This window comes from Onychomys torridus, chromosome 1 (genome assembly GCF_903995425.1).
Source record: "Onychomys torridus chromosome 1, mOncTor1.1, whole genome shotgun sequence".
Lineage (NCBI taxonomy): Eukaryota > Metazoa > Chordata > Mammalia > Rodentia > Cricetidae > Onychomys > Onychomys torridus.
In genome coordinates, this window is record NC_050443.1 from 87,667,416 (window position 1) to 87,691,194 (window position 23,779).

At 46.7% G+C, this 23,779-nt stretch overlaps 2 protein-coding genes and 1 pseudogene across 5 annotated transcripts; 2 read left to right on the forward strand and 1 right to left on the reverse strand.

The window, feature by feature from the left end:
* Nucleotides 1-204: 204 nt before the first annotated feature.
* Akip1 (A-kinase interacting protein 1) lies at nt 205-11,359 on the forward strand. Of its 4 annotated transcripts, none has more exons than XM_036176731.1 (6): nt 208-296; nt 484-708; nt 1,485-1,565; nt 3,882-3,995; nt 8,474-8,554; nt 10,913-11,359. In XM_036176731.1, exons 1-6 carry the CDS (start codon nt 279-281, stop codon nt 11,054-11,056), a joined length of 663 nt encoding a protein of 220 aa, XP_036032624.1. In that variant the 5' UTR covers nt 208-278; the 3' UTR covers nt 11,057-11,359. The 4 variants fall into 4 exon arrangements, with proteins under 4 accessions (XP_036032640.1, XP_036032634.1, XP_036032624.1 ...); XM_036176737.1 differs by having other exon boundaries at nt 292-337; XM_036176747.1 differs by lacking the exon at nt 8,474-8,554 and having other exon boundaries at nt 205-296.
* On the forward strand, nt 5,093-6,447 carry LOC118586567 (annotated as a pseudogene).
* Nucleotides 11,360-12,403: 1,044 nt separating the features above from the next.
* Nucleotides 12,404-23,219, reverse strand: C1H11orf16 (chromosome 1 C11orf16 homolog). Its single transcript, XM_036177230.1, is given in 6 exon segments — nt 12,404-12,594; nt 16,004-16,639; nt 17,847-18,081; nt 21,039-21,195; nt 22,519-22,700; nt 23,179-23,219. Coding segments are annotated over 5 exon segments (1,383 nt in total). The 5' UTR covers nt 22,683-22,700; nt 23,179-23,219.
* Nucleotides 23,220-23,779: the final 560 nt, after the last annotated feature.

Below are 23,779 nucleotides of genomic sequence, written 5' to 3' on the forward strand. Positions count from 1 at the left end.
TGAACATGGAACGGAAGAGCCGCTGCAGTAATTCTCACAATTTTTTTTTAGCTCAACGAGCGCCGGGATTCACACTGACCCGACGGGGCCGGACGGACCTCGAACAAGCACCGCGTCGCCGCGCGCGTCAGGAGCTAGTTCCAGCCGCGACCACGTGCCCCTCGGGCCCGGCCCCGCCCACCTCCAGGCCCCGCCCACGGCGCCCAGCAGTTAGCCCGGCAACAGGCGCGAAAGGGCGACGGAGGGAACGCAGGCGTGTTCGGGAGAGCGCTGCGCGCATGCGCCCGGAGAAGCAGGTCGGGTGAGGGGCCGCACCCCGGGTCCGGGAGGCGGAAGTGTAAGGGACTGGGGTCCTGTCTTCCAGTCCCCAGCTTGGAGCGCGCGATGCGGGCGGAGGGAGAGCTGGGGTTGCGGGGGAAGCTTCCTCCTGGATCCCGGCCTGGGTGCGGCTGACGGCCGGTGTCTGTCTGTGTGTGTGCCCAGGGAGACATGGAGTACTGTCTGGCGGCCGCGACGCTGAACGGGGTGGACCGGCGCTCACTGCAGCGCTCGGCTCGGCTGGGGAGGGAAGTGCTGGAGCGCGCCAAGAGAAGGGCAGTGAACTGGCATTCCCCGGAGCGATCCAAAGGCAGCGTGGGGGTCCTTTACCGCCAGGAGCCCTACCAGGAACGATGGTCGGTCCCCGGTCCCCAGCGCCTCCTAGGAGAGGTGAGGGCGCGAGCTGGGGGACTGCCCATTCATTCTCGGCCTCCCACTGGGCCAGAGGGAACCTCCTTGTCCAAGAGATGCAAAGTATCTGGGCAAAGAGTGGAAAAGTCCTTTAGAAACTTCTTTTGACAACTTTTATTATTTTACAGGGGTCTCAAGTAGCCCAGACTGGTCTTGAACTCCTGCCAACACCTCAAGTTCTAGTTTTAAAGGGATTGTACACCTGCGTAGTGTGACCGATTCTTTTATGAGTAACAAAAGATAGTAGTATTCTGTTTGTCTACTTTTAAAATGTAATTTCTTGCGGAGTGTGGTGGTGCACGCCTTTCATCTTAGCACCCAGGACTCAGATCTCTGAGTTCGAGGTTAGCCAGGTCTACATAGCCAGTTTTAGGCCAGCTAGGGTTACATAGTGAGACCTTGTCTAGATAAGTAAATACAATTCTTAGAATGGTGCCAGAACTTGGGAGATCGGGGCAGGAGGATCAGGTTCAAGGCCAGCCTAGTGTACATGTGACCCTGTCTCAAAAACCCTAAACAACAATAACAGCTTTTTTCTTCTACTTGATAGTAAGGCCAGCTAACCTATTATTTTAGTTCTTGGTTAAATTACACATCTAGTTTACTGAGTTAGAATTCTTTCTCAGCAAGATCCTTCTTCCCAGTTTCAGCTTGCAGAAGCTATCCTAAAAGTGAAAAAGGCTATTTCTCCAATGATGTCCTTTTCCAGTAGAGAATTGTAGGTTTCACCTGTGACTTGCCATTTATTCAAATAGAGAGAAGAAAGGCGCCCAACCCTTAGTGCTTCCTTCAGAACAATGGCTGAATTCATGGACTATACTTCAAGTCAGTGTGGGGTAAGTTGGTGTGAACTCACACTGTGCTCCTGACCTGTGCTTAAGAACAATCAGTACTCCTCTATCCAGGGACCTACAGGCCTTCATGAGCAGATTATAATCAATTAAGCCAGGTGGTAAACACAAGTTAGAATTCATCCAACAAATATTTATTCATCCGAACTGTAGTTGTTGAAGATAGAGCAGTAAACAAACCAGAAAAGGTCTTTGCCCACATTGAGTTTTTAGTTGTATAGGGGAAGAATATGGTGCTTATAGCCTGAATTCCACAGTTAAATCTAATCTGAAGATGTTTCCTTTTCCCTTTGAAATTAGGTTAAAATCCTCAGGGTCACTCCTGAGTTGTTTTGTGTTCAAAATGTGTCGAATCAAAACCTGGAAGCCTGTATATTAGGTCTTAACCTTCAGTTTGTTTCCAGTTCATGGTGAATGTCCCAATGGGTTCATAAACAGGTGTTGGTGACAGAGATGGCCATGTGAAACAGGTGCAGGTATGCAGTTTCTGCTTCCCAAAGATCAACCAGTTGGCTGTTTTTAATGGTAAATCTGCTTCCCAAATATCAAACCATGTTCTGTAAATTTGAGCTAGCCAGTTGGCCGCTCTTAAGACTCACCTAAGACATGTGGCCAGAGCAGTGAGAAGTTAGGAGTGCACTTCTGGACATGAAGCTCCCCTCGTTCTCTTCTTTAGCTTCCCGTGGTAAAGTTCAAATTTCTGAAGCCCCAAGCTTAATTATTGACTTCTTTGATTTCCACTGAGAGATGAATAGCAAATTATGACAACACCATGCAAGATTTAGTCATTGAAATGAGGAAACAGATTTTAGGTTCTGACACCCATACACTGAGGTTGAGGGGATGGATGTTAAAGGCAGACCAGCCAACACTGAAGGAAAACACAGCCTATTTTTTCAGAATTACACCAGGCTTTCATGTAAGTGCACTGGATTTAAGGATACTGGTGTATAGGCGAAATGGAAAAGAATTGATTTTGCAGTGTTTTCAGGCTTCAGCTGTTAAGATCCTCAAACTGCCAGGCTTCCTATTTTGGTGAAGATAAGGTCTCAAGTAGCCCAGGCTGGCCTCAGACTTGCTACTTACCTAACTTTGAACTCTTGATCTCCTTGCTTCTACTTTCTGAGTATAGGGATTATAGATATCCACTTGCCATACTCAACCCCTCTCTTTTACAAACATTCTTTAGATTTCAATAGGATTTCAACCAAGGAGCTAGGGTTCAGAGACCATTTTTTTGTTTGTTTGTTTTTGTTTTTTTGGTTGTGAGCCTAGCCTTTAATGGCTGAGCCATCTCTCCAGCCCTTTTTTTTTTTTTTTTTTTTTTTGGTTTTTTCGAGACCATTTTTAATGTTTTTAATTGTCCTAAGGAGGCATTAGAGCAATCTGTAACTTCAGCTCCACTATAAAATGGTTAACTTAGACACTTGGTTCAGTCAAATAATAGTTGTCTTTGAGGCTTAGCAAACTGGTGTTCTTCATGTAGGTTTTCAGCTATGTTCCACTTCAATCCTATTACTGACTGGTGCTTCATAACTTCTTGGTCTTTTGAAGATTTAGAAAAGTGTTCTGGGTTTGGCTCCACAATTTTAAAGTGGCCTTAAAATGTCATAGGTCCATGTCCTGAGTTCTCTCCCCAGCCTCTCGTCACATTCCTTCGACGCTGTCCCTACAGTATGTTCCAAACAAACTTGTGACATTTTCATTAGTCATAGTCAAGGGCAAATCTAAGGTTAACTTGGAAGAGGAGGATGGAACTAAACAAGAAGAATGTGACTTTTCTGATCTTTTGGATTATTCTTAAACTAGAGATCTCTCTCTTTCCATTATTCCCCTGTGCAGAACCCTGGGGCAAAAGGCTGCGTGGCTTTTAGGTTTATGTTTTGTAGCCTTCTGTGCTCCTTCAACTCAAGGAAATGGCTCCACTCTTCCTTCTTCCTTGTCTGAGTACCTGGAAATAAACACAGAATGGTTGCTCTGACTCTGTCAGGGGAGGAAATGAAAGGGTGAGTATATCTGACATGGAAGATGTGAAAACCTTTACCTAGCAGAGAATGTGATCCTGCCTGCCTTTATTTACTTCATCAGAATTCTTGCCCTACAAAGGCAGCAGGTGGCAGCAAAACCATGCCAAATGCAATTTCCTTATCTTAGTATCTCAGGCCTAGGCCTGTGGAAAGGCCAGGTAATTTACCTTTTTTCTCATGCTTCCTTCCATAACCTTACTGTGCACAAGTATCAGAGAATCTTTCTGAAAATTTGTCCAGAATATTTAAATGTTCTTTCACATTATTTCTCTAGAAATACTACTCATCTATGCCAGAAGAAGGAGGGGCAACCCACGTCTACCGTTATCACAGAAGGAAGCCTCCAGAAATGTACAAGTACTCAGACACAGGACATGGTCAAGAACAGGTACGGGTCTCCATTGTTCCAGGCCATGCCTGTAGCCTCTCAAGGTTGAGACAGAGATTTGTAAGTCCCTGTGGGATTTTTTTTGTCATCAGATACCTCTGTGACTCAGCATTCTAGTGCTCAGCAGACATGTGTGACTTCATAACCTCCAAGAACTTACAAAAATAGGAGTTTGTCTGACACTTAAGATTAGTTATTTCACTGTAGGATCTTCAACTGAACACTGTGATCCTGGGCTGTGAGGTTCTTGAGCAGGCTTAAGAACCACATATTTCCGTATACATCTAGGAATACAAAAGAGGGTTGTTGTCTTAAGCCATGTGTAGCAGCACAGGCCTTTAATCCCACCACTTGGGAGGCAGAGGCAGGTAGCTCTCTCTTCTTGAGTTTGAAGTCAGCCTGGTCTACACAGAGAATTTCAGGACAGCCAGGCCCATATTGACTATCTCAAAAACAACAAAAAGACTTTATTTTTAACTACCTATGTGTGTATGAGTATGTGCACATAAATGCAGGTTCCCAACAAGTCTAGAAGAGGGTGTTGGGTCCACTGGAGCTGAAGTTAACAAGTGGTTGTGAGCCACCCAGTGTGAGCACTGGGAACCAAACATGAGTCCTCTGCCCTTAGCTACTGAACTATCTTTCCAGCCCCCAGAAAAGAGATTTTTAATAGTTATATCTTGCTGAGATAGTGATACTGCTATGTCTTTGATAATTTTTGAAAAGGAAATGTGAGTGGGGGTTGTCTCGTTAAATATTTTTCATTTTTCAGAAAGGGTCTTGCTGTGCTGCCTACTCTGATCTTGAACTGGTCTCAAGTGATCCTTCTTCAGCCTGTAGGGTGGCTGAGACTACCTTGGTTTTTATAAAGATAAGAGCTAGCAGCCCCTTATCACACACTCTGTCTTGTTTTGTTGGTTAGTGGTTGGTTTGGGGGTGTTTTGTTTTATATTGTTTTGTTTTGTTTGAGACAGGGTTTTTCTGTATAGCCTTGACTGTCTTGGAACTCACTCTGTAGACCAGGCTGGCCTTGAACTCACAGAAATCCTCCTGCCTCTGCCTCCTGAGTGCTGGGATCAGAAGTGTGCACCACCACAGCCTGGCTCACACTCTATCTTTAAATATGTGTTAATATCTTTAGTATATGGTATTAAAGATTAATATCTTTTAATATGTGTTGTGCCACTTTCGGGTTGGCAATCGTGGCAAAGGAAGCTAGCTGAGAACCAGCATGCAGTTGGCAGTGGGGGCGGGGAGCAACGAGGAGCCCTGCCAGCAGGGTGCCCTCTAGGAGGCCAGGTGGACTGGCCTAGGCAGGGTCCCACTGGGCGGCCCCACAGATTTAAGCCTCTTCAGAGTCTGGAGAAAATGGCAGAGACAACAACAGAGTCTTCTGGGCAGCTAGTTGTTCACTCAGACACTCACAGTCACTCTGTCCTGGCTAGCCTTGAGGACCAGAGGAAGAGAGGCTTTCTCTGTGATATTACTTTAATCGTGGAGAATGTACATTTCTGAGCCCACAAAGCCTTACTTGCTGCCAGTAGCGAATATTTTTCAATGATGTTTGTAGAAGAGGGCGAGATTGGCCAGTCTATTTATATGTTGGAAGGCATGGTTGCAGACACCTTCGGCATTCTGCTAGAATTTGTCTATACAGGTTATCTACAGGCCAGTAAGAAAACTACAGAACAGATCCGGGCCACTGCTCAGTTCTTGAAAGTTTGTGATCTGATGAAGGCTTGCACAGACCTCCAGAGTAACCATAGCTCTCCAAGCTGCCGGCTCTGAATGTGATTAACTCCAGTGGTTGTTACTTCTAGTAAGAAGAATGATTCTCTAAAACGGAAGCAGGGAAGACCAAGAAAGGGCAATAGTGGCCGGGCGGTGGTGGTGCACGCCTTTAATCCCAGCACTCGGGAGGCAGAGGCGGGCGGATCTCTGTGAGTTCAAGGCCAGCCTGGTCTACAGAGCGAGTTCCAGGAAAGGCGCAAAGCTACACAGAGAAACCCTGTCTCGAAAAACAACAACAAACAAACAAACAAAAAGGCAATAGTGTGCGAGAGGAGAAATCAGAGCTCACTTCAGAGGAAGGCATGCAGCTAAGAGTGAACAACTCAGTCCAGAATAGACAACACTTCATGGTAAGGAGACGGTGTGGAGCTGAATGCACGGATCCCAAAGGAAAAGGTGAGCCCACTGGTGAGCCAGCTAGAGTGGAGGAGATGCTCACTGAGGATGGACAGGATAGCAGAGATCTGTCAAGCTTAAAGGTTACAGACTCATGGGAGATGAAGATGACCAGTGTTCAGCCCAGAGGATATGAGGAGCAGAAAAGCACCCCAGTTGTCCTGAGGCCTGGTGTAAAGACTGGGGCAAAGTCTTTACGCATAATCACTTTTTAGCAATCCACCAAAGATGCCACACTTAGAGCAACTTGTTGAGAAATTGTTGACAGTATTTATTTATTGTTCAATTTCTATATGGTAGGCATTATAATAAAGCCTCCTTACATGCCATTTTCTATCGGTCTCTTAGTAATCCCATAGTAGGTAATATCTCCAGTGTGCAGACCCAGTCTTACGTAGAGCAGGCTCACCCACGCCATGATAACCCAGCAAGCCTGATTCAGAACCCTTGGTTTCTGTTTTGTTTTTTGTTTGTTTTTTTCTTATCAAGTTATTAAGCACCTCCTGCCTTTTGATTTGTGAATGTCCCTCATCTTTGTGGAAGCATTCTCTTGCCCTGTTCTACAGGTGTCTTTATAGTTTAGCCATCTTGTAAATATTTCCTCCTTTTGGATGTCTCTGACTCAGCATTGGTATTTGTCCACCTTGTTACTGAAATGTCCTTTGTCCTCTCCATATGGCCAATATGGCAGCCATTAACACAGGGACCTTTTTCCTCTTTTACAGTACTGGGGATGGAACCCAGGGTTTAGGTGCATGCCAGCCAAGCATTTCACAGCCAAGCTGTATCCCAGCCTTACATAAATTTTATCACTTGAATTTTAAATAGCTAGACTAAGAAACTGAACTTTAATTTTGTTGTTTGAATAACCACATATGTCTGATGGCTACCATATTGGACAATGTATCTAACAGAGTTTTTTCTTGAGCTGTTTGATTTCAGATCAGGTTGTAATTGTCACTTGTAAGCTTATGTATAGGGGCTAGTGCTTTAAATTTTGCTGTCATGTGACCTAGTGGCACCTGCTGCTGTGTTTCTGAGCCTGCACATTAGAACTACCCAGAGCTTCTGCAGCTCCCTGTGCTCCACACCCAGGCTTCTGATTGACCTGTCTGGATTGGCCATGTTTGAAGTTTCCCAGAGATGGAGCTCTGTCGATAGAGTACATGTACAAAGCCCTGGCATCACTCCCCAACACCACAGACACTGGGCAAGGTTGCACGTTTTGTGATCCCAGCACTCCAGAGGTGGAGACAATAGGATCATCCTTGGCTGCAAGGCAAGCCAGTGATACATGAGGTGCTCTCTCAAAAAGGAAAGCCCCTCAGAAATTCTGTACATTGAAAACTTGAATTAGGGTACTTTGGACAGAACAGAATCCCAACTATGTGTTGAACTGTGGTGGGTTCTATTTTATTTTTTTCTAATGGGATCTGTAACTAATAGATTCTAATACTAGATTGTATTGTAGCTATTTTTATCCAAGTTGTGCATAATTTAAAGCATTACATTGTTCAGTAAAACTTAAGGAAAAAAAATATGTGTTGTGCAAAAGCCAAGGTTCTGTTTGTTCAACAGAAAGTAGGCTTTTTGGTTTTGAGTTTTCTTAAACTCCTTTAATTATTCTCAAAGCTGACAGACTTAAATCCAGAATCAAATCCCTGACTTCTCTGGTCTGTGAGTCATCTTAGTGTAGTAGAGTGAAGGGGTTTAGCAAAAATGACAGGAGTGAGCACAGGGCTGTGAGTGGGCTCAGTGCAGGCTGCAAGAACCCTTTGAGTTGTCCTGAAATCCCCTTTCCACCCTGGCCTGATCTCTCTAAGAGAACTTAAGTGACTGACGTGTGTATACATGGCAAAGCAACATTCCTCTTTCCTGTGATGTACAAAGTGGTACCTCTAAGGCTTTATCCATGTTTCCTGCTAATACCATTCCTAGGAGAAGCAGAGAAGAAAACTGTGTTTATGAAAGTGTTGGGTGTCATGACTTTAGCATTTCAATCTTCCCTTTCATCCAGGAGGCAGACCAAGGCTCTGAGTTAAGTGAATCCTGCTAGTGAGTAACAGGACATGGGATTTAAACTCAAGTTTGCCAGACTCCATAGCTCACATAAGGGATAAGTAACAATGGAAAACACATGTCTAAAAATAGTTCTAAATGTACCAAACAGATCATTAATAACAGGTGACAAATGAGAAAAGGCGTAGGAAATAATCCTAATAAGATAAGAGAAAATGTCTTTGCTTTCAGAAGGTCAAAGCTCAGGTCATAATCGATAATTATCTTGACAGAGAAACAGCAGAGAAGAGGCATCTGTTGGTCCAGGAAGTATCTACCAAACATCAGAGCATTCTCAAGAGGCATCCTGGCCTGTGAGTACAGAGCTTCCGGTGTGCGGCTTCACTACCCTTCTGTAAGCCGGCTGACTTGTTACCAGTTGGGCTCCATTTGTATGGAGCTCTATAGTGTCTTTAAATTGAGAGGTTTACACTGAAGGTCCACAAGATTTTGGTTCAGTGCAAAATTCTGTTTTCTTAGTGTTTTCCTTCACTGGAGGCTTAAGGGATGCTCTGTGTGCCTCAGCTCATAGTTGTGGTTGGAAAGAATGTTAAGTATTCACAGCTCACTTCCTAGGCTCAGCTGGGCTGGCATTGGCTCCTGCTAGAATTCCACCATCTGTTGAAGCAGCAGGAGGGCCTGACCCTCTGCTTGTAAAATGCAGCCATTGCTGAAATTCCAGAATGTGTACATGTGGTGATACTGGGTCTCAAAACATTTGAAATGTTTCTTTGGAGAAAAAAAAGGAAAGAAAGAAAGAAATGGATACGGGTTTTTCACTTTCAGAACCAAGGAGTAAGTGAGTAGTCTTTGAACCTAGGGAGTTTGATGGGACTTGGGAGAGCTGGAATTCGAGGAAGGAATTTAGACATGTCGCTGCAATAAATCCCTTTTTGTTTGTAAAGAGTTTGTTACTAACCAGGATTCAGATATTCTAGAGTTATTAGCAACTAAAAAATTTTGCTTCTAGTACAAATGCAAGCTGTCAGCTGTGGGTATCTTCATTAGTGCTGCTTTTGGTAATTCTGATTGGCCTGGAGTTCCAATGTGAAGATGGATTTTTTTTTTTAGGTTTATTTTATGTGCATGTGTGTGTACTTGCATGTATGTATGTATGTATACCACATGCATGCTTGGTACCCTCAGAGGCTAGAAGAGATTGTCAGGTTCTCTAGAACTGGATTTACAGGTTTGGTGAGTTATCACCATCGCCTGGGTTCTGGGATCCAAACCTGCATCCTCTACAAGAACAACAAGCAAGTGCTCATAACTGCTGAGCCATCTCCCCACCCCACCCCCCAAATACAGCTAACCTCAACGCTGCCTGTATGGAAATGAATGGAACATATCCTTGGCTAGGATTCTGAGGCCCCTGTATGTTAGTTACACACTTGTCCTCTGGTAAACAGCAGTGTCATTACCACCTTCCACACACAGTTAAAGGGTGTTGGACCTTTAGTTTTTCAGAAGTGGAAGAATGATAACATAAAGTAGCTGTTGAAAATGTTGACCTCAAGTCTGTCATCAAGGCAACATGGGATGAAATTTCATGAAAGTACAAATATCACTTATTCCTGCTGTAGAATTTTCTGGCCAGTAGTTTCATTAGTCTCCCTTGTGTGGTGTAAGAAATGACAACTCTGCCCGTGGTTCTTTCCAAGCATTGAGCAGATATGAAGTAGCAACCCAGATACATTTTTTCCCCTCTGGGATAGGGTTTCTTTATGTAGCCCTGGCCATCCTAAAACTCACTGGGTAGACCAAGCTGGCTTTGAACTCACAGAGATCCTCACCTGCCTCTTCCTCCCAAGTGCTGAGAATAAAGGTGTGTGCCGCTATGCCCAGCTCAGTCCAGATGCACTTTGGTTCTTACCTGCTCTCTCCTGGTTTGTGACTTTGCCTTTTTGCCGTGTGAACTAAGGCCCATCCCCTGCAAATATACCTGCCCTGAGCCACTTTCCAGCCAGGTATGAAGTCTCTAGCCTTGGAGGATGGTTTATACTCAGTTCAGCTCTGAACACTGTCCCATCAACTCCAGCTTTCAGGGCTTTACAACATAAAAGAACCCACCTTCCAAGTAAGTGCTTCAGTGACAGAAGGTGTCCATTCATATTATTAGCTTAGGAGAGAAACAGTGCCTCATCTTTCTGAAGGGAGTCTGGCAAAGCATGATTAAAGACCTGGCCAGTCATAAGTGCCATTTTCTACTTCTGATTCCCAAGCAGCCTTTCCCTCTGCCTAACTCCTAATCCACCTAGGGTTTTCCTTTGGGTGCGTGCATGTGGGTTTGTTTTTCAAATCAAGGTCTTTCTCTTTCTATGTAGCCCTGCTGTCCTGGAACTCTTATGTAGACCAGGCCTGCCTCTGCCTCCAGAAAGCTGGGATTAAACATGTGAGCAACCACACCTGGCAGGTGTTCTTTTTATAATCCGTCACGTTCCTATAACACTTTCTCATTCACGAAGTTTTCACATGCCTGCTTGTGGGTAGGTATTCCCACAGATTTAGAAAGAGGGCAAGAAGCATTAAGGCTGAGTCATCGAAACAACATTGCCATCATGTGACCAAGCTGAGCCTTGAAGGCAGGACCCCATATCTGCACATTCCTCCCCACCTCTGGCACACAATGGCAGAGATCAGTCTTTAAACCACCTTGCCTCTTTTCCTTTCAGGCTGAGGACATCTCTAAGGACCTCTACATAGAAGTGTATCCAGGGACCTATTCTGTCACTGTGGGCTCCAGCCCTTTAACCAAGAAGACTCATGTGGTCGAAGTTGACTCGGGGCAAAGTGTGGACTTGGTCTTCCCCGTGTGAAGTTGACCATCACTGCCATCATTTTGCTCTTTTTTAGGTAGCAAGAAGAATAAAATCACCTTATAATTGTCTTAATAATGATCTATTGATGCTGCTTTTAATGCTGGCTGTCAGGGGGCAACCTTTGTGAGCCGGAGTCTATCTCTTTCAGAGCTCATTTTACCTTGAGATTGATTATAGAAGTCCCCCACCCTTGTGTGCCTGAAAACAATAATGCAATGGTGCTGTCTGAACAGCTCTTACTACTGGCTTTCCAAATAAGTGTTAATTATGATAATAAAGGGAGAGATTTGGAACTAAAAAGAATTCATTTTATTGGTATTAAAAAGAAAAAAATACAATGTTTCCCATGTACATGTAGGCTTTATGAGAAGACAGCAGAGGGCACACCCTGCCCCTTTTGTGATAGGTGTCCTAAGCTGTTCATCAGGCCCCTGGCAGGAAGTTCCAATGCAGGACCACCAGCTCCTGTGGCCTTCACAACAGGTGTCTTCCAAATGCTGCTTCCCTGCAGGCACTCTCAGGGAGCAGGTGCCATTAGACATTCTCACCTGCAGCCTGTGCTCAGCCTCCTTCTGGTAAGGCTTGGTCAGCCGCTCTTTTTAGCCTCTTTTCAAGTGTTTACCTCATTATCCTTAACTTCCTCTAGGAGAAAAATCTCCAGCCTTATAGGCTGACTGTAATTTTAAAGACTTTTGTTTTGTTTCTGTTTTGATTTTTAAGATGAGACAGGATCTCACACTGTAGTAGCAGACCAACCTAGTACACACACCTAGGCTGGCCTTACACTTGGAATAATTTTCCTGCCTCAGCTTCCCAAACCTTGGGATTTACAGACATGAACCACAGTACCCAGTTTGCCTTTTAAGATTAATTTTATGTGTATGAGTATTTTGCCACAGAGGCCAGAAGAAGATGGTTGTTAGCTGCCATATAAGTGCTAGGAGCAAACCTGGGTCCTCTTTAAGAGCAACAAATGCTCTTAACCAACAAGGCCACTCTAGCCCCAATTTTTAAATTATGTGTGTATGTGTACTGGAGTATAGGTACCCTCAGAGTCCAGAAGAGGGGATCTGACCCCTGGAGCTGGAATGACAGGTGGTTGTGAACTGCCTGACTTGGAAAACATTTTATAGGGATCCTTGCACATCCAGAAGCCTGGAATGAACGTTGTGGGTCCTCTGCATCTTCTGACATATGCAAAACAGTGGGTATGTGGTTTTCTGGAAAGGGGTCATAGTTTTACCATTCTCAAACAGAATATGACCCCAGGAAGAACTACTTAAGGAGCACCTTAGATGCCCTGCCCAGGCATTCTGCTTTACCCAGATGCTCAGGACTTTTTGACTAAGGGAATTGTTCCTCTGGTTGTTCTAAGGCCTGGCTTCATCGTCTGTGTTCAGCTTCTGGTTGAGTCTGCCGTGGTTTCTTGTTGGTGGCTTCCAGGACTAGCTTCTGGGTAATCCCCACAACTGCAGATGGCATTCTGTCCTGTTGGTTGTCCTTGTCTTTTTTCTTATTGTGGCAACATCTTGTTCCTAAACCAAGATCAGTTAGTGGGGCTGGTGCCAGACAATGGGAGGTAACAGCCTGTCTTTTCCTTTCAGCTTTGTATCCTTGTAAGGGTATGCAGAAGGCCATGTTTGGAGGGCAGAGGACCACGAGGTAGAGCTGAAGGCTGTTGGTCAAACTCTGGAACTTGACAGACTGACATCAAGTACTGTCTGATGGAGTGCTGATACTTAGTACTGATTAAATACTAATCCTATTTTGCCGCCAAACAGTACATTTCCTTACAAGGATGCAAAGCTGGAAAGGAAAAAGCTTTGTTACCTGCTGTTGTCTCCAGCCCTGGCTGGCACTTGGCTTTGTGCCTATCAGTCATCTTTGCCAGTTGACTATGACAGGCAGTGTGGCATCTGCATGGTGGCTCCCATCTATAATCCTAGAACCAGGCTAGTCTAGGTTTGACCCAGACCCTGTCAAAACTGCTAAGAAAAAAACAGCAGGGGATGGGACTTCTAATGAATAGATCTAAAAAGGAAGAAATAGCTGGCGGGAGAGGGGCCTTTCCCATACACCATCTAGAACATTCTCCGTGTGGATTTAGAATATTCCTGATGTTGCTCCATGGGCTACTCCAGAAGTTTAAATCTTTTTCCTGAACTGCAACAAAACACCTAGGACCCAAAAGATACATTCTTCTTCTTTATGATTAATTATTAGAATTACTTTATTTTCTTGAAGATTGATTTTTAGCCTGGCAGTAGTGACACACACTTTTTTTTTTCTTTTTTTTTGGGGGGGGGCGGGGGTTTCGAGACAGGGTTTCTCTGTAGCTTTGGAGGCTGTCCTGGAACTCACTTTGTAGACCAGGCTGGCCTCAAACTCACAGAGATCCACCTGCCTCTGCCTCCCGAGTGCTGGGATTACAGGCAATCACCACCACCGCCCGGCTGTGACACACATCTTTAATCCCATCACTTGGGAGGCAAAGTCAGGCTGGTCTCTTGAGTTTGAGAACAGCCTGGTCTACAAAGTGAGTTCCAGGACAGCCAGGGCTACACAGAGAACCCCTGTCTCAAAAAGAAAATAAGATTCATTTGTGTGTTTGTATGTGTATATGTGTGTGTGTGTGTGTGTGTGTGTGTGTGTGTGTGTGTGCGTGTGTGTGTGTGTGTGTGTCTGTATGAGAGTGTATGTCATATGTACTTGGGTGTCTGTGGAGGCCAGAAAAGGGTGTCATATCCCCTGGAGCTGGAGTTAGCAGGTGATTGTGAGCTTTCTGATGTTCATGCTGGCCACTGAACTCTGGTTCTCAGGAAGACAATAAGCACAGGTTTCTCTGTGTAGCCCTGGCTGTCCCGGAACTTACTCTGTAGACCAGGCCAGCCTGGCCTTGAACTCAGAGATCTGCCTGCCTCTGCCTCCGCCTCCCAAGTGCTGGGATTAAAGGCATGTGCCACCCACAACTCCCTGGCAAGCAATAAGCATTCTTAAACCACTAAGCTATCTCTCCAGCCCCAGAATTTATTTTGACAAGAAAACTGATTTGCATATATTTTAATGCAATAATTGGGAAAGAGACTGAACATGGGTCTAAACAGCTTTAGGTAGGAGCTGGTGGCATGGGCGCAGGACAGGAGAGAGTCTGCTTGTCCTTGACTGGTTTCTGTCCGCTCTAGAGATTTCAAATCACAGCAATGGAAACCAAACCCAGAAACCTGCCCTGTCTGATCACCACAGCCCCTCTGGTTAACTGCTGTTGTTCTTCTTAACTAGAGTAGGTACAGCCTTTCTTTCTCCAGGCTGTGCCCAGCAGGAGGTGGTGGAAGTCAAGAGTCAGTCAGCATGAATGTTAGATTCGGGATCTATTCTCTTTATACTGTCACTGGCTGGGAGGAGGGTCCCAGAAACAGCTGTTTCCAAGCAGTTGCTGCCAAGACTTGCTATAGTGAGACCTAGAGACCACTTTAACAGAAGTTCCAGACCTTTCCTCTCAGCTGACCAGAAATGGATGCTTGTCTTTCTAATTATTTTCTGCCAAGGGTGGAGGAAATATCCCCAACTTTGATGCCAGAGAAATTCCTGAAAGCCTTTTGTAAAATACAACTGCAGGGGGCTGGAGAGATGGCTCAAAGGTTAAGAGCACTGACTGCTCTTCCAGAGGACCTAAGTTCAATTCCCAGCATCCGCATGGTGGCTCATAACAGTATGTAACCACTCCCAGGGGAATCTGATGTCCTTTCTAGCTTCTGAGGGTACTACATATATGTGACACACAGACATACATGCAGGTAAAACACCCATACACATTTTATTTAGTTGAAAAAAAAGTCTGAGTAGACTTAGGCCTGCACTGACTTGTACCCAGCCCTGGGGTCTAGAGAAGTCACCCAAGAAAGTAGAAATAAGATCTCAGCTTCCTGGAACTGAAGACTTATTCCTGTGGTAAGAGTGAGCCACTCACGGGCTGAGTAGTCCATTTTGTCTAAGTAGCTGTTCTAGGAACAGGCCAATGGCTTCCAACAAGGACTGGGTCTCAGTTTGCATAGTGTCTAGTGGCCCTGAAGCCCTGAATACTGGTGTTCTTAACACTCAGAGCATAGTATGCCTGCCACAGATCCCTCCTCAGTGGATGTAAGATCAATGACAACAGGCCTCCAAAGTGAAACCCAGGCCATCTTTTCTAGGCCACCTGCCTCCTGCAACTAACTCTGTTACCTCACCTAGACTTCTGCTCTTTCTGCAATCTGGTGGGAATTTAGATAGGATGACTATGGGGCAGAGAATAAGATGCATCTCCTCTAACCTACCAAGATGTGCTTCGTAGTCCTCAGTGCAAGGTGAAGCTAGAGGCTGCCTATCTATTATAAAATGAGCAGCAAAAGGCAGTGCCCACCCCCCTCTTACTAAGGGGCCCATGTGGACAGTATAGCCTAATCACTAACATTTAAGGTCTAGTTTCTATACTTGCTCAGGTCTTGACTCTCATCAACACCTGCAGTCAGTGCCCTGTTAGCAGGTGAGTGGAGACAGAAAAAAAGATGTGGCTAGGGATGTCGGTAGAGTGCTTGCCTGGCATGCATGATGCCCTGGGTTCTACCCAGCACCACATACACCTGGCATGGTAGGACATGCTTGTAATCCCAGTCCCTCGGGAGGTAGAGGTGGGAGGATCAGGAGTTCAAGGTTGTCTTTAGTTACATGAGACCCTGTCTCAAAGAAGAGGAGGGTGTTAAATAGAGGTACCCATCAGAGCACAAAGATCAAGCTTATCTGTCCTCTCCTGGGGGAGCTACCACTCTCCACATCTGACAGTGTCCCCCACAGCCTGTATTCCATACATTACTTTCAAGCCCACCAGAGTGTACTAGATTCCCAAGAGACCCCCAAAGCTCCCAGCCCCTCCCTGGGAAGTTAGTGCCATACCCCAGTATAACATACCTGGTTTTCCAGGGGGTGGCTCGGGCCCATTTCTCCTCCAGTACCTCCACTCAGGCTGGCGGGGGTCGAATTGCTGCCGCGGCTTCTCAGAAAGGATGGGGTCAGTGTTGACTGCCCTGCTTACCATCTGTCTCTCAGGAAGTCCCATCTCCAGATGACTCTCAGAATTCTCTTCCTCAGAGGAGGAGGACATATTGCAGCTGAACGCTGCTATGGCCTCCTCTTTAGGACCTTGTAGGGGCAGAAGCTGAGCTGTGGGCTTCAGCTCCAGCTCTGGGCGTTTTCTGGTTGTGACCTCTGAGGTCCTAGTTAGAGGCCACCAGCTAGGCCCCACCAAAGGACAGCCACAGAAACAGCTCTGATACAGAAGCTGGCAGCGGGCATGAGAGAGGCAGTGAGGGGATAAGAAGGAAGAGTTCAGAGGAGGCTTGTGTGCGGAGCATCCAGTGTGAGGTCCCAGCTGAGAGCAGTGAGGTACCCAAAGAAAAGGACTGTGGTAGTTCCTGGGGTGAGGTGTTTCTAGTCTCTCCACAGCGTTCTTCCAGACAGTGGGAGGCACATAGCTGGCCCTGTCTAGAGGCACCTTAGTTGTCTTGCCATTCCAGAAGTGAACAGTGATCTCTTCTTCTTTAGATGCTATGAACAGAAATGGGAGACTTTTTTTTTTTTTTAATAATTCCTGGTTCTTTGGAATAAAGGTTTCCCTATCCCCAAAGCCAAAAGCCTCATCCCCATCCCTCTGCTCCTCCTGGCTCTTCATGTGCCACTGTGCCCAGAGAGCCTGTGGCAATGTCCCCTGCTCCTGTACCACACTGACCACCAGCTCTAGAGGATTTACTGGCATCTCCCTGCCTCCTAGGCTGAAGAGGACCTGGAGGGAACTGGTTTCATGCAAAACCAAAATGCAGCCTCAGCAGAGGCTTTTTATCATTCTCTAAAGTACCGCAGTGCTGATTGGCTGGTGTAAGAGGATGGTCAGTCTCTGGAGGACTTGGTGAGTGACCAGTCCCCTTGACTAAAATACTTTCCCCGCCACCACACATAATGTCTTCGTTGGGTTTGTTGGTTTGCATTTTTGAGATATGTCTCATTATGTAACCACGCTGCCTTCAGATTCATGATCCCCCTGCTTCAGCCCACTGAGTGCTGGAATTAGAGACACATGACATCAGATGATGTGACGGTTTGGGTAATCAACATGGTAGTTCTAAGTTGTTTCTCTTGATTTTATTTTATGCATTTTGTCTTTTTGACTTGTTTTACATTGTTTTCTAAATATTCTTATTAATTTTTGTTCTATATGTATAAGTGCTTTGCCTGGATATATGTATGTGTACCACATTCATAACATGGTGCCCAGGGAGGCCAGAAGAGGGTACTGGGTCCCCTGGAATTGGAGTTCCAGAAGGATGTGAGCTTCCATGTGAGTGCTGGGAACTGAATCTGGGTCCTTTGCAAGGACAGCCAGTGCTGTTAACTACTGAGCCATCTCTCTCCAGCCCCCATTACTCTGATTCTGTAGGCTGCCTTCAAATTTACAGCAATCCTCTGGCCCAGCTTCCTAAGTGCTAGCATAACAGACACAAGCCACATGCCATTTCTGCCCTCCCTGACGCTAAACATCACACATCCTGGAAGATAGGACTACGGATCTGCTGCCTCTTCAGGGTGAGGGTGCCGGGGAAGGTGTGAGGGTTCTGTTTGCTGTGGTTCTGAGACTGCTGAGCCATGACGACCAGCAGTGCCCCTCTGGGGAGCCATGACGACCAGCAGTGCCCCTCTGGGGAGCCATGATGACCAGCAGTGCCCCTCTGGGGATGTCGGGTCACAGGAGCTTCCTCACCTCTTTGGCCTTTTTGTTTCTTCAAGCCCAAGAGAACAGTGCCAGGGCCGAACTGCTGCTGCCCTGGTTCCCAGGGTGCCAGCACCTTGTCACCCGGTTGCAGTGAGTGCAGCCCGGATGGTGAGAACTGAACGACATCTTCTGGAAATACCACTCTCCGTTGTTGGGCTGGCAGCTTTAGGCCTGTGACAAGGGGAGCCTCAAATTCCACAACCAGGGCCCCCCGCCTCTCCAGCTATGGGAAAGGAAATAGAGGAAGATTTGACATTAGGGCCTACGGAGATGGTTCAGTAATCAAGAGCCCTGGCTGCCCTTGCAGAGGACCATGGTTAGGTTCCCAGCACCCACATGGAGGCTCACAGCTATCCACAATTGCAGTTCCAGGGGATCTGACACCCTCTTCTGGCCTCTGTAACCACCAGGCATATATACATGGTACACATGCATGTAATCGGGCTGTCTTAGACAAAACACCATGACCAAGGCAACTTGGTCACAGAAGGGAGTATTTACTGGGCTCATGGTTTCCGAGGGTTGGAGTCCATGGCCATCGTGGTGAGGAACGTAGCTGCAAGCAGGCAGGGGTGTGCTGAAGCAGAAACAGAGCTTCCATCGTGATCCACAAGAACAAGGTGGAGAGAGCTAAGAATGGTACAGACAGGCTTTTGAAACGTCAAGCCCACCCCAGTGACACACCTCCTCCAACAAGGCCACACCTTCTCATCTTTCCTAAACAGTTCCACCAACTAGGGGCCAAGCATTCAAACATATGAGCCTGAGGGGGCCATTCTCCTTCAAACCACCACACAGACAAAGCACTCATACACATAAAATAAATCCTAAAAAGAAAAAAAAATTGAAATACAACAGAGGAGCAGAATGAAATACAACAGAGGAATGGAGAGTGGCGTACCCATAATCTCAGAACAAGAGAGACTGAGGCAGGAGAATTGCTCTTGATTTGGGGGCAGCCTGGGCTTTATACTGAATTCCAGGTCATGTTGAGGTACATATCAAGTGCCAGGGCAGCTGGAGCTACAGACTGAGACCCTGTTCGAAGCAAACAAAAAGATGGGGCAAGCAAGATGGTTCAGTGGGGAAAGGTGCTTGCAGCCAAACCTGACTACCTGAGTTTGATTCCTAGGACCCACACGATGGAAGGAGACAAGACAACTGACTCCTCCTGTTGCCTTCTGACCCACATGCCATGGCACATGTACACACATGAGCACATACACACACACATGGAACCACATTCACAAAGTCTGACTCGAGAAAGGAAAGTACTGGAGCTGGGAACGGAGCTAGTTGGGAGAGTGCGAACCTGGTATGTAGAAGACCTGGGCTCAATCCCAGCACTACATAAGCCAAGCATGGTAGTGAAACATACGATCACAGCTCCTGAGAGGCAGAGGCAAAAGCATCACAAGTTCAAAGTTTGAGGCATCCTGGGATACATGGGGTCCTATGTCAAAAATTTAAAACTTGGGACCTGAGAGATGGCTCAGTGATCAAGGCCACTTACTACTCTTGGTTTTCAGCTCCCACAGGGCAGCTCACAGCCATTTGTAACTCCAGTTCTGGGTTGGGGGGTGGGGATTCTGAATGCTCTTCTGGCCTCTGTTGGCATTACACGCACATGGTACATTTAACATTCACACAGACATAAGATTAAAATTAAACGAATTTTATGAAGAGAATTCTAAGCAGGGAGGTGGTGGTGGTACACACCTTTAATCCCAGCACTCGGGAGGCAGAGGCAGGTGGATCTCTGTGAGTTCAAGGCCAGCCTGGTCTACAAAGTGAGTTCCAGGACAGCCAGGGCTGTTATACAAAGAAACCTTGTCTTGAGGGGAAAAAAGAAAGAGAGAGAAGTCCAAGCCAGGTGGCTTTAGGGGGTTCACTTTTCAGCATTTCATGATTTGCTCTTCTGTTAAATGTGATAAGCCATTCATATGCTACATTGTGGCAATTAAAAAGCAATGTTAATTGGGAGCACATGCCTTTCATCCTAGCACCTGGGAGGCAGAGGCAGGTGGATCTCAGAGTTTGAGGCCAGCCTGGTCTACAGAGTGAGGTCTAGGACAGCCAGGGCTACACAGAGAAACCCTGTTTTGACAAACAGAGAGATCCAAGTAAGTTGCCACTGAAGTGGAGCCCAGGCCTGGCTCCTGGCATTTCAAAACAAGATTGTGTATGTGAGAGCAAGTGCCCACGTGTGAGAAGTACATCGAGGTTCCTCTTTCAGGCTCAGGCTCATGATTCAACACACTGAATCTTCCTGAACAACTGATGTACATTTTTCTCACTGTTAAGGGATAAACTGTGTTCTCCTTTCTGCAAGTTGATGGATTCAAGTCTTTGTCCCAGTACCCCGGCATGGGATGTCCTCTTAGGAATCCGGCCATTGCAGGTATAATTAGTTAAGGTCACAGTGAGCATGGCAGGCCCTTATTCTAACTGCTGTCTTTATACAAAGAGGAGATTTGAGGGGCTGGAGGGATCGCTCAGTGGTTAAGCACACTTGCTGTTCTTTTGGGGTGGGGGGTTGTTTGTTTTTGGTTTTTCGAGACAGGGTTTCTCTGTGTAGCTTTGCACCTTTCCTGGAACTCACTCTGTAGCCCAGGCTGTCCTCGAACTCACAGAGATCTGCCTGCCTCTGCCTCCCGAGTGCTGGGTTAAAGGCGTGTGCCATCACCGCCCGGCACTTGCTGTTCTTGTAGAGGAACTGGGTTCAGATCCCAGCACCCACATCAGGCAGCTCATAGTCACCAGTGGGTCCAGCTTTAGGAGATCCAACCCCCTTATACACATAAATAAAAATCATTTGGGAAAGAGAGGAAATTTGAATAAACAATAGAGAAAACCATGTTAAATGGGAGGCAGAGATCAGGGTACTGCTTGTTCAAGCTAAGGAAACCCCACGATTTTGAGCAAAAACTATGAGAGGGGCAGGAAATAAACTCATCCTTGTAGCCCTTAGAAAGACCCAAACTTGAAACGCCTGCCTTACAGCCTCAGAGTGGGAAGCAGACAGTAGGTTACTGTTAGTCAAGTGGCTCATCTTGCAGCACTTCACCCCACAGCCCTAACAGCTCAGCCAAGAAACCAATGTACTTCTGAATGTACACAGCTAAGACACATCGGGTGCAACAGTGCCACCCAGAGGAGCGTGTGGGGAGAAGCACTTGCCTCTGGAGCAGCCTTTATCTGAGCCAGATAATAAAAGTCATCAGGTTCCCTCCTGGCCAGGACCCAGGGGCCAGCAGCATCTCCGACTCTTCCCAGCCAGCTAAGCCCCTGCCATGGTGTATCAGCAGTGTGGGAACATGGGTGAGAAGAGACATACCTGGGAGAAGCAAATGAAATCAAGGAGTGAGCACAAAACCCTAAAAATATCAATAGACCATAGGAAGGGCTCAGAGGGTAAATGTGCTTGCCGCCAAGACTGACAGTGTGAGTTCAATCCCCAGACCCCACACTGTGGAAGAAGAAAACGGATTCCCATAGGTTGTCCTCTGACTGCCACATGTGAGCTATAGAGTATGTAGATATGTATGTGTGTGTGTATGTGTGTATGTATGTATGTATGTAGCTAGATAAATGTATGAATATAAAATAAAATAACAAAACAAGTAAGATACATGCCTTGGGGTCTGATCTGAGGAGACTCCCTGCATGAGGATGTTAAGGGTGTGCACAACAGAAATCCAGGGAGAATGTGGAAATCTATGACTTCCTGTAAGACCAGCTAAACCTCTGGAGTTAGCAGAAAGTAAAGGGCACAGAGGGCATTTTTTGGACTGCATATTGTTTCAGGATAACCAAAATGAAAATCTGCTTCTCTATTTGTGTTGATCAATGCTTGAAAGACAGCATGGGATTCTAGGATGAGATGGCGAAGCAACAGGGGAGCCAGACTGTAAGTAACTTGGCTCCAGGGGTCAGAGGGATGTGGAAGTGCTGGAGCTGGCAGTGGAGGGGCTCCAGAAGAGGCTGAGGAGTAGTGGAAGGCAAAGCTAATTCTGAGGATCCTCTGGCCTGGGGCAGTTGCAGAATGGAGGATCTGGTCTTTGGGGTTTTTATTTTCTTCAAATATTTGTTATTTATTCTTTGAAGTGTGTATGTTCAGATTCCCTGGAGCTGAAGTTATAGGCGTTTGTGAGCTGCCTGATGTGGGTGCTAGGAATTGAAGTCAGCTCTTCCATGAGAATGAGTATGCAATCTTAACTGCAGGGCACTCTTTTCCAGCCCAAGAGGGCCTGGGCTTTTGAAAAAGCTGTTTTGTGGGCAAGCATGAATACAAAGATGTTTAACTTGGAGAAAAAAAACAAAAAACAAAACTGGGTGGTGGTGGTGCACTCCTTAAGTCCCAGCACTCAGGAGACAGGGGTAGGCAGATCTCTGTGAGTTTGAGGCCAGCCTGATCTACAGAGTGAATTCCAGGACAGCCAGGGCCACACAGAGAAACCAACATTTGGGCTGGCATGTCCCTGTCCCAGGCAGACTGGTCCCTGGGACTTGCTACAGACTGAAGTTCCATGGCCATCTCATAGTCACACTTTAGACAGCTGACCGAAGATGCCATTCTGGAAAATCCCAGGCATTTGAGGCACTTTCAAATGAACCAGGAACAGAAGAGAAAGGAAGGACAGAGGACAGAAGCTGGTACCTGGTGATTGTGCAGTTCATGGGCAGCCAGGGTGCCTGTGTGGCAAAGGGACAGGTGAAGGAGTCGCAGGGTGGCCCGGCACCATCTGGGTCAGGGGCTTTCCGGGCTGTGGCTACACTGCAGTATTTGGGCAGAGGCAGCTCAGGCCTGGTAGAGGGCTGCATGGCCCTCGGAGCACCCACCTGGAGCAAACACAGGATCACAGTTGTTGTCTCAGCCCGGCAGAGGACACTCCCCAGGGTTCCCACACACACCCGAGTTTCTGTCTTGGAGTACCTATCTCAGAATGTCCCTCAGGAACTAGGGAGGGCTGAAAGAACAGAAGCTAGGAACTTAAGGAAGTCCCACTTTAATCCTCCTGCAAAGCTGCGTGCTCACAGCTGGTTACCACTCCAGAGAAGAACCATGAGAAGCTCCCATTGGGCTTTCCCTCCTCCCCAGTGGCTAGAACCCCTGGAGCATGCCCTTTCTTTTTATACACCCTGCTCTGGCCACCTGACCCCCACCAAAAGCCACCAGTCCCCCTCCTAACCTGGTCACCTACAGGACTAGCGCAGGGCCATCGCCTTTGTGGACTTATTCAGAGACAGCAGCAGCCACCTAAGAGTTGTTAGGTCTACCATGGCCCAAAGCCACAGGTCTGATTCCCAAGGGACTTACCTAAAACCCCAAATCCAGCCCAGACTTCAGCCTTGCCACAGTCTCAGCCCCATCTGACAGTTGGCATTCATGGCCTTGGCCCAACAACTCTTGGTTCCCAGGCAGGTTGCCAAGCAGGTTGCTATGGATGTGATCCAGCAGGCTACACTGGGGCATGGGAGGCTCCTGGGCATGTGCAGAGGGTGACCCAAAGCACTGAGAGACTTAGATTCGGGGGTAAAGTGGGGGGATCAGGGCAAATTTTGTATTCTCCTTTTATCACAAGGGCTGCTTCCTTACAGTGGGAGCCTCTTAGGGATCTATGGGGAGTCCCATCATGGGGTGCTGAGCTCTACAAAGGCTGAGGGCTGTTTATCTGCCTCTACCTAGTGAAGGCAGGAGGCTGAATTGGGAAGCTACTAAGTAGCCTAGGGACTCTCATTCCTGGTAGTTTAAAACTAAGTAGCCTTGGGGCTAGAGAGGCAGCTCAGAAGGTAAACTGCTTGCTGTGTGAGCATAGGGACCTGAGTTTGGATCCCAGCACCCACTGGCTGCGCTTACAACCCTAGAGTGGAAGGGAGAGCTTAATGGCCAACTACTGACCCAAACTGTGGAGCTCTGG

Excerpts from the sequence above, each read along its gene's own strand:
- Akip1 (XM_036176731.1), top strand. Across the intron at positions 1,566-3,881 it reads ATACTTCAAGTCAGTGTGGG|AAATACTACTCATCTATGCC; the intron begins GTAAGTTGGTGT and ends TTATTTCTCTAG. Across the intron at positions 8,555-10,912 it reads CTCAAGAGGCATCCTGGCCT|GCTGAGGACATCTCTAAGGA; the intron begins GTGAGTACAGAG and ends TTTTCCTTTCAG.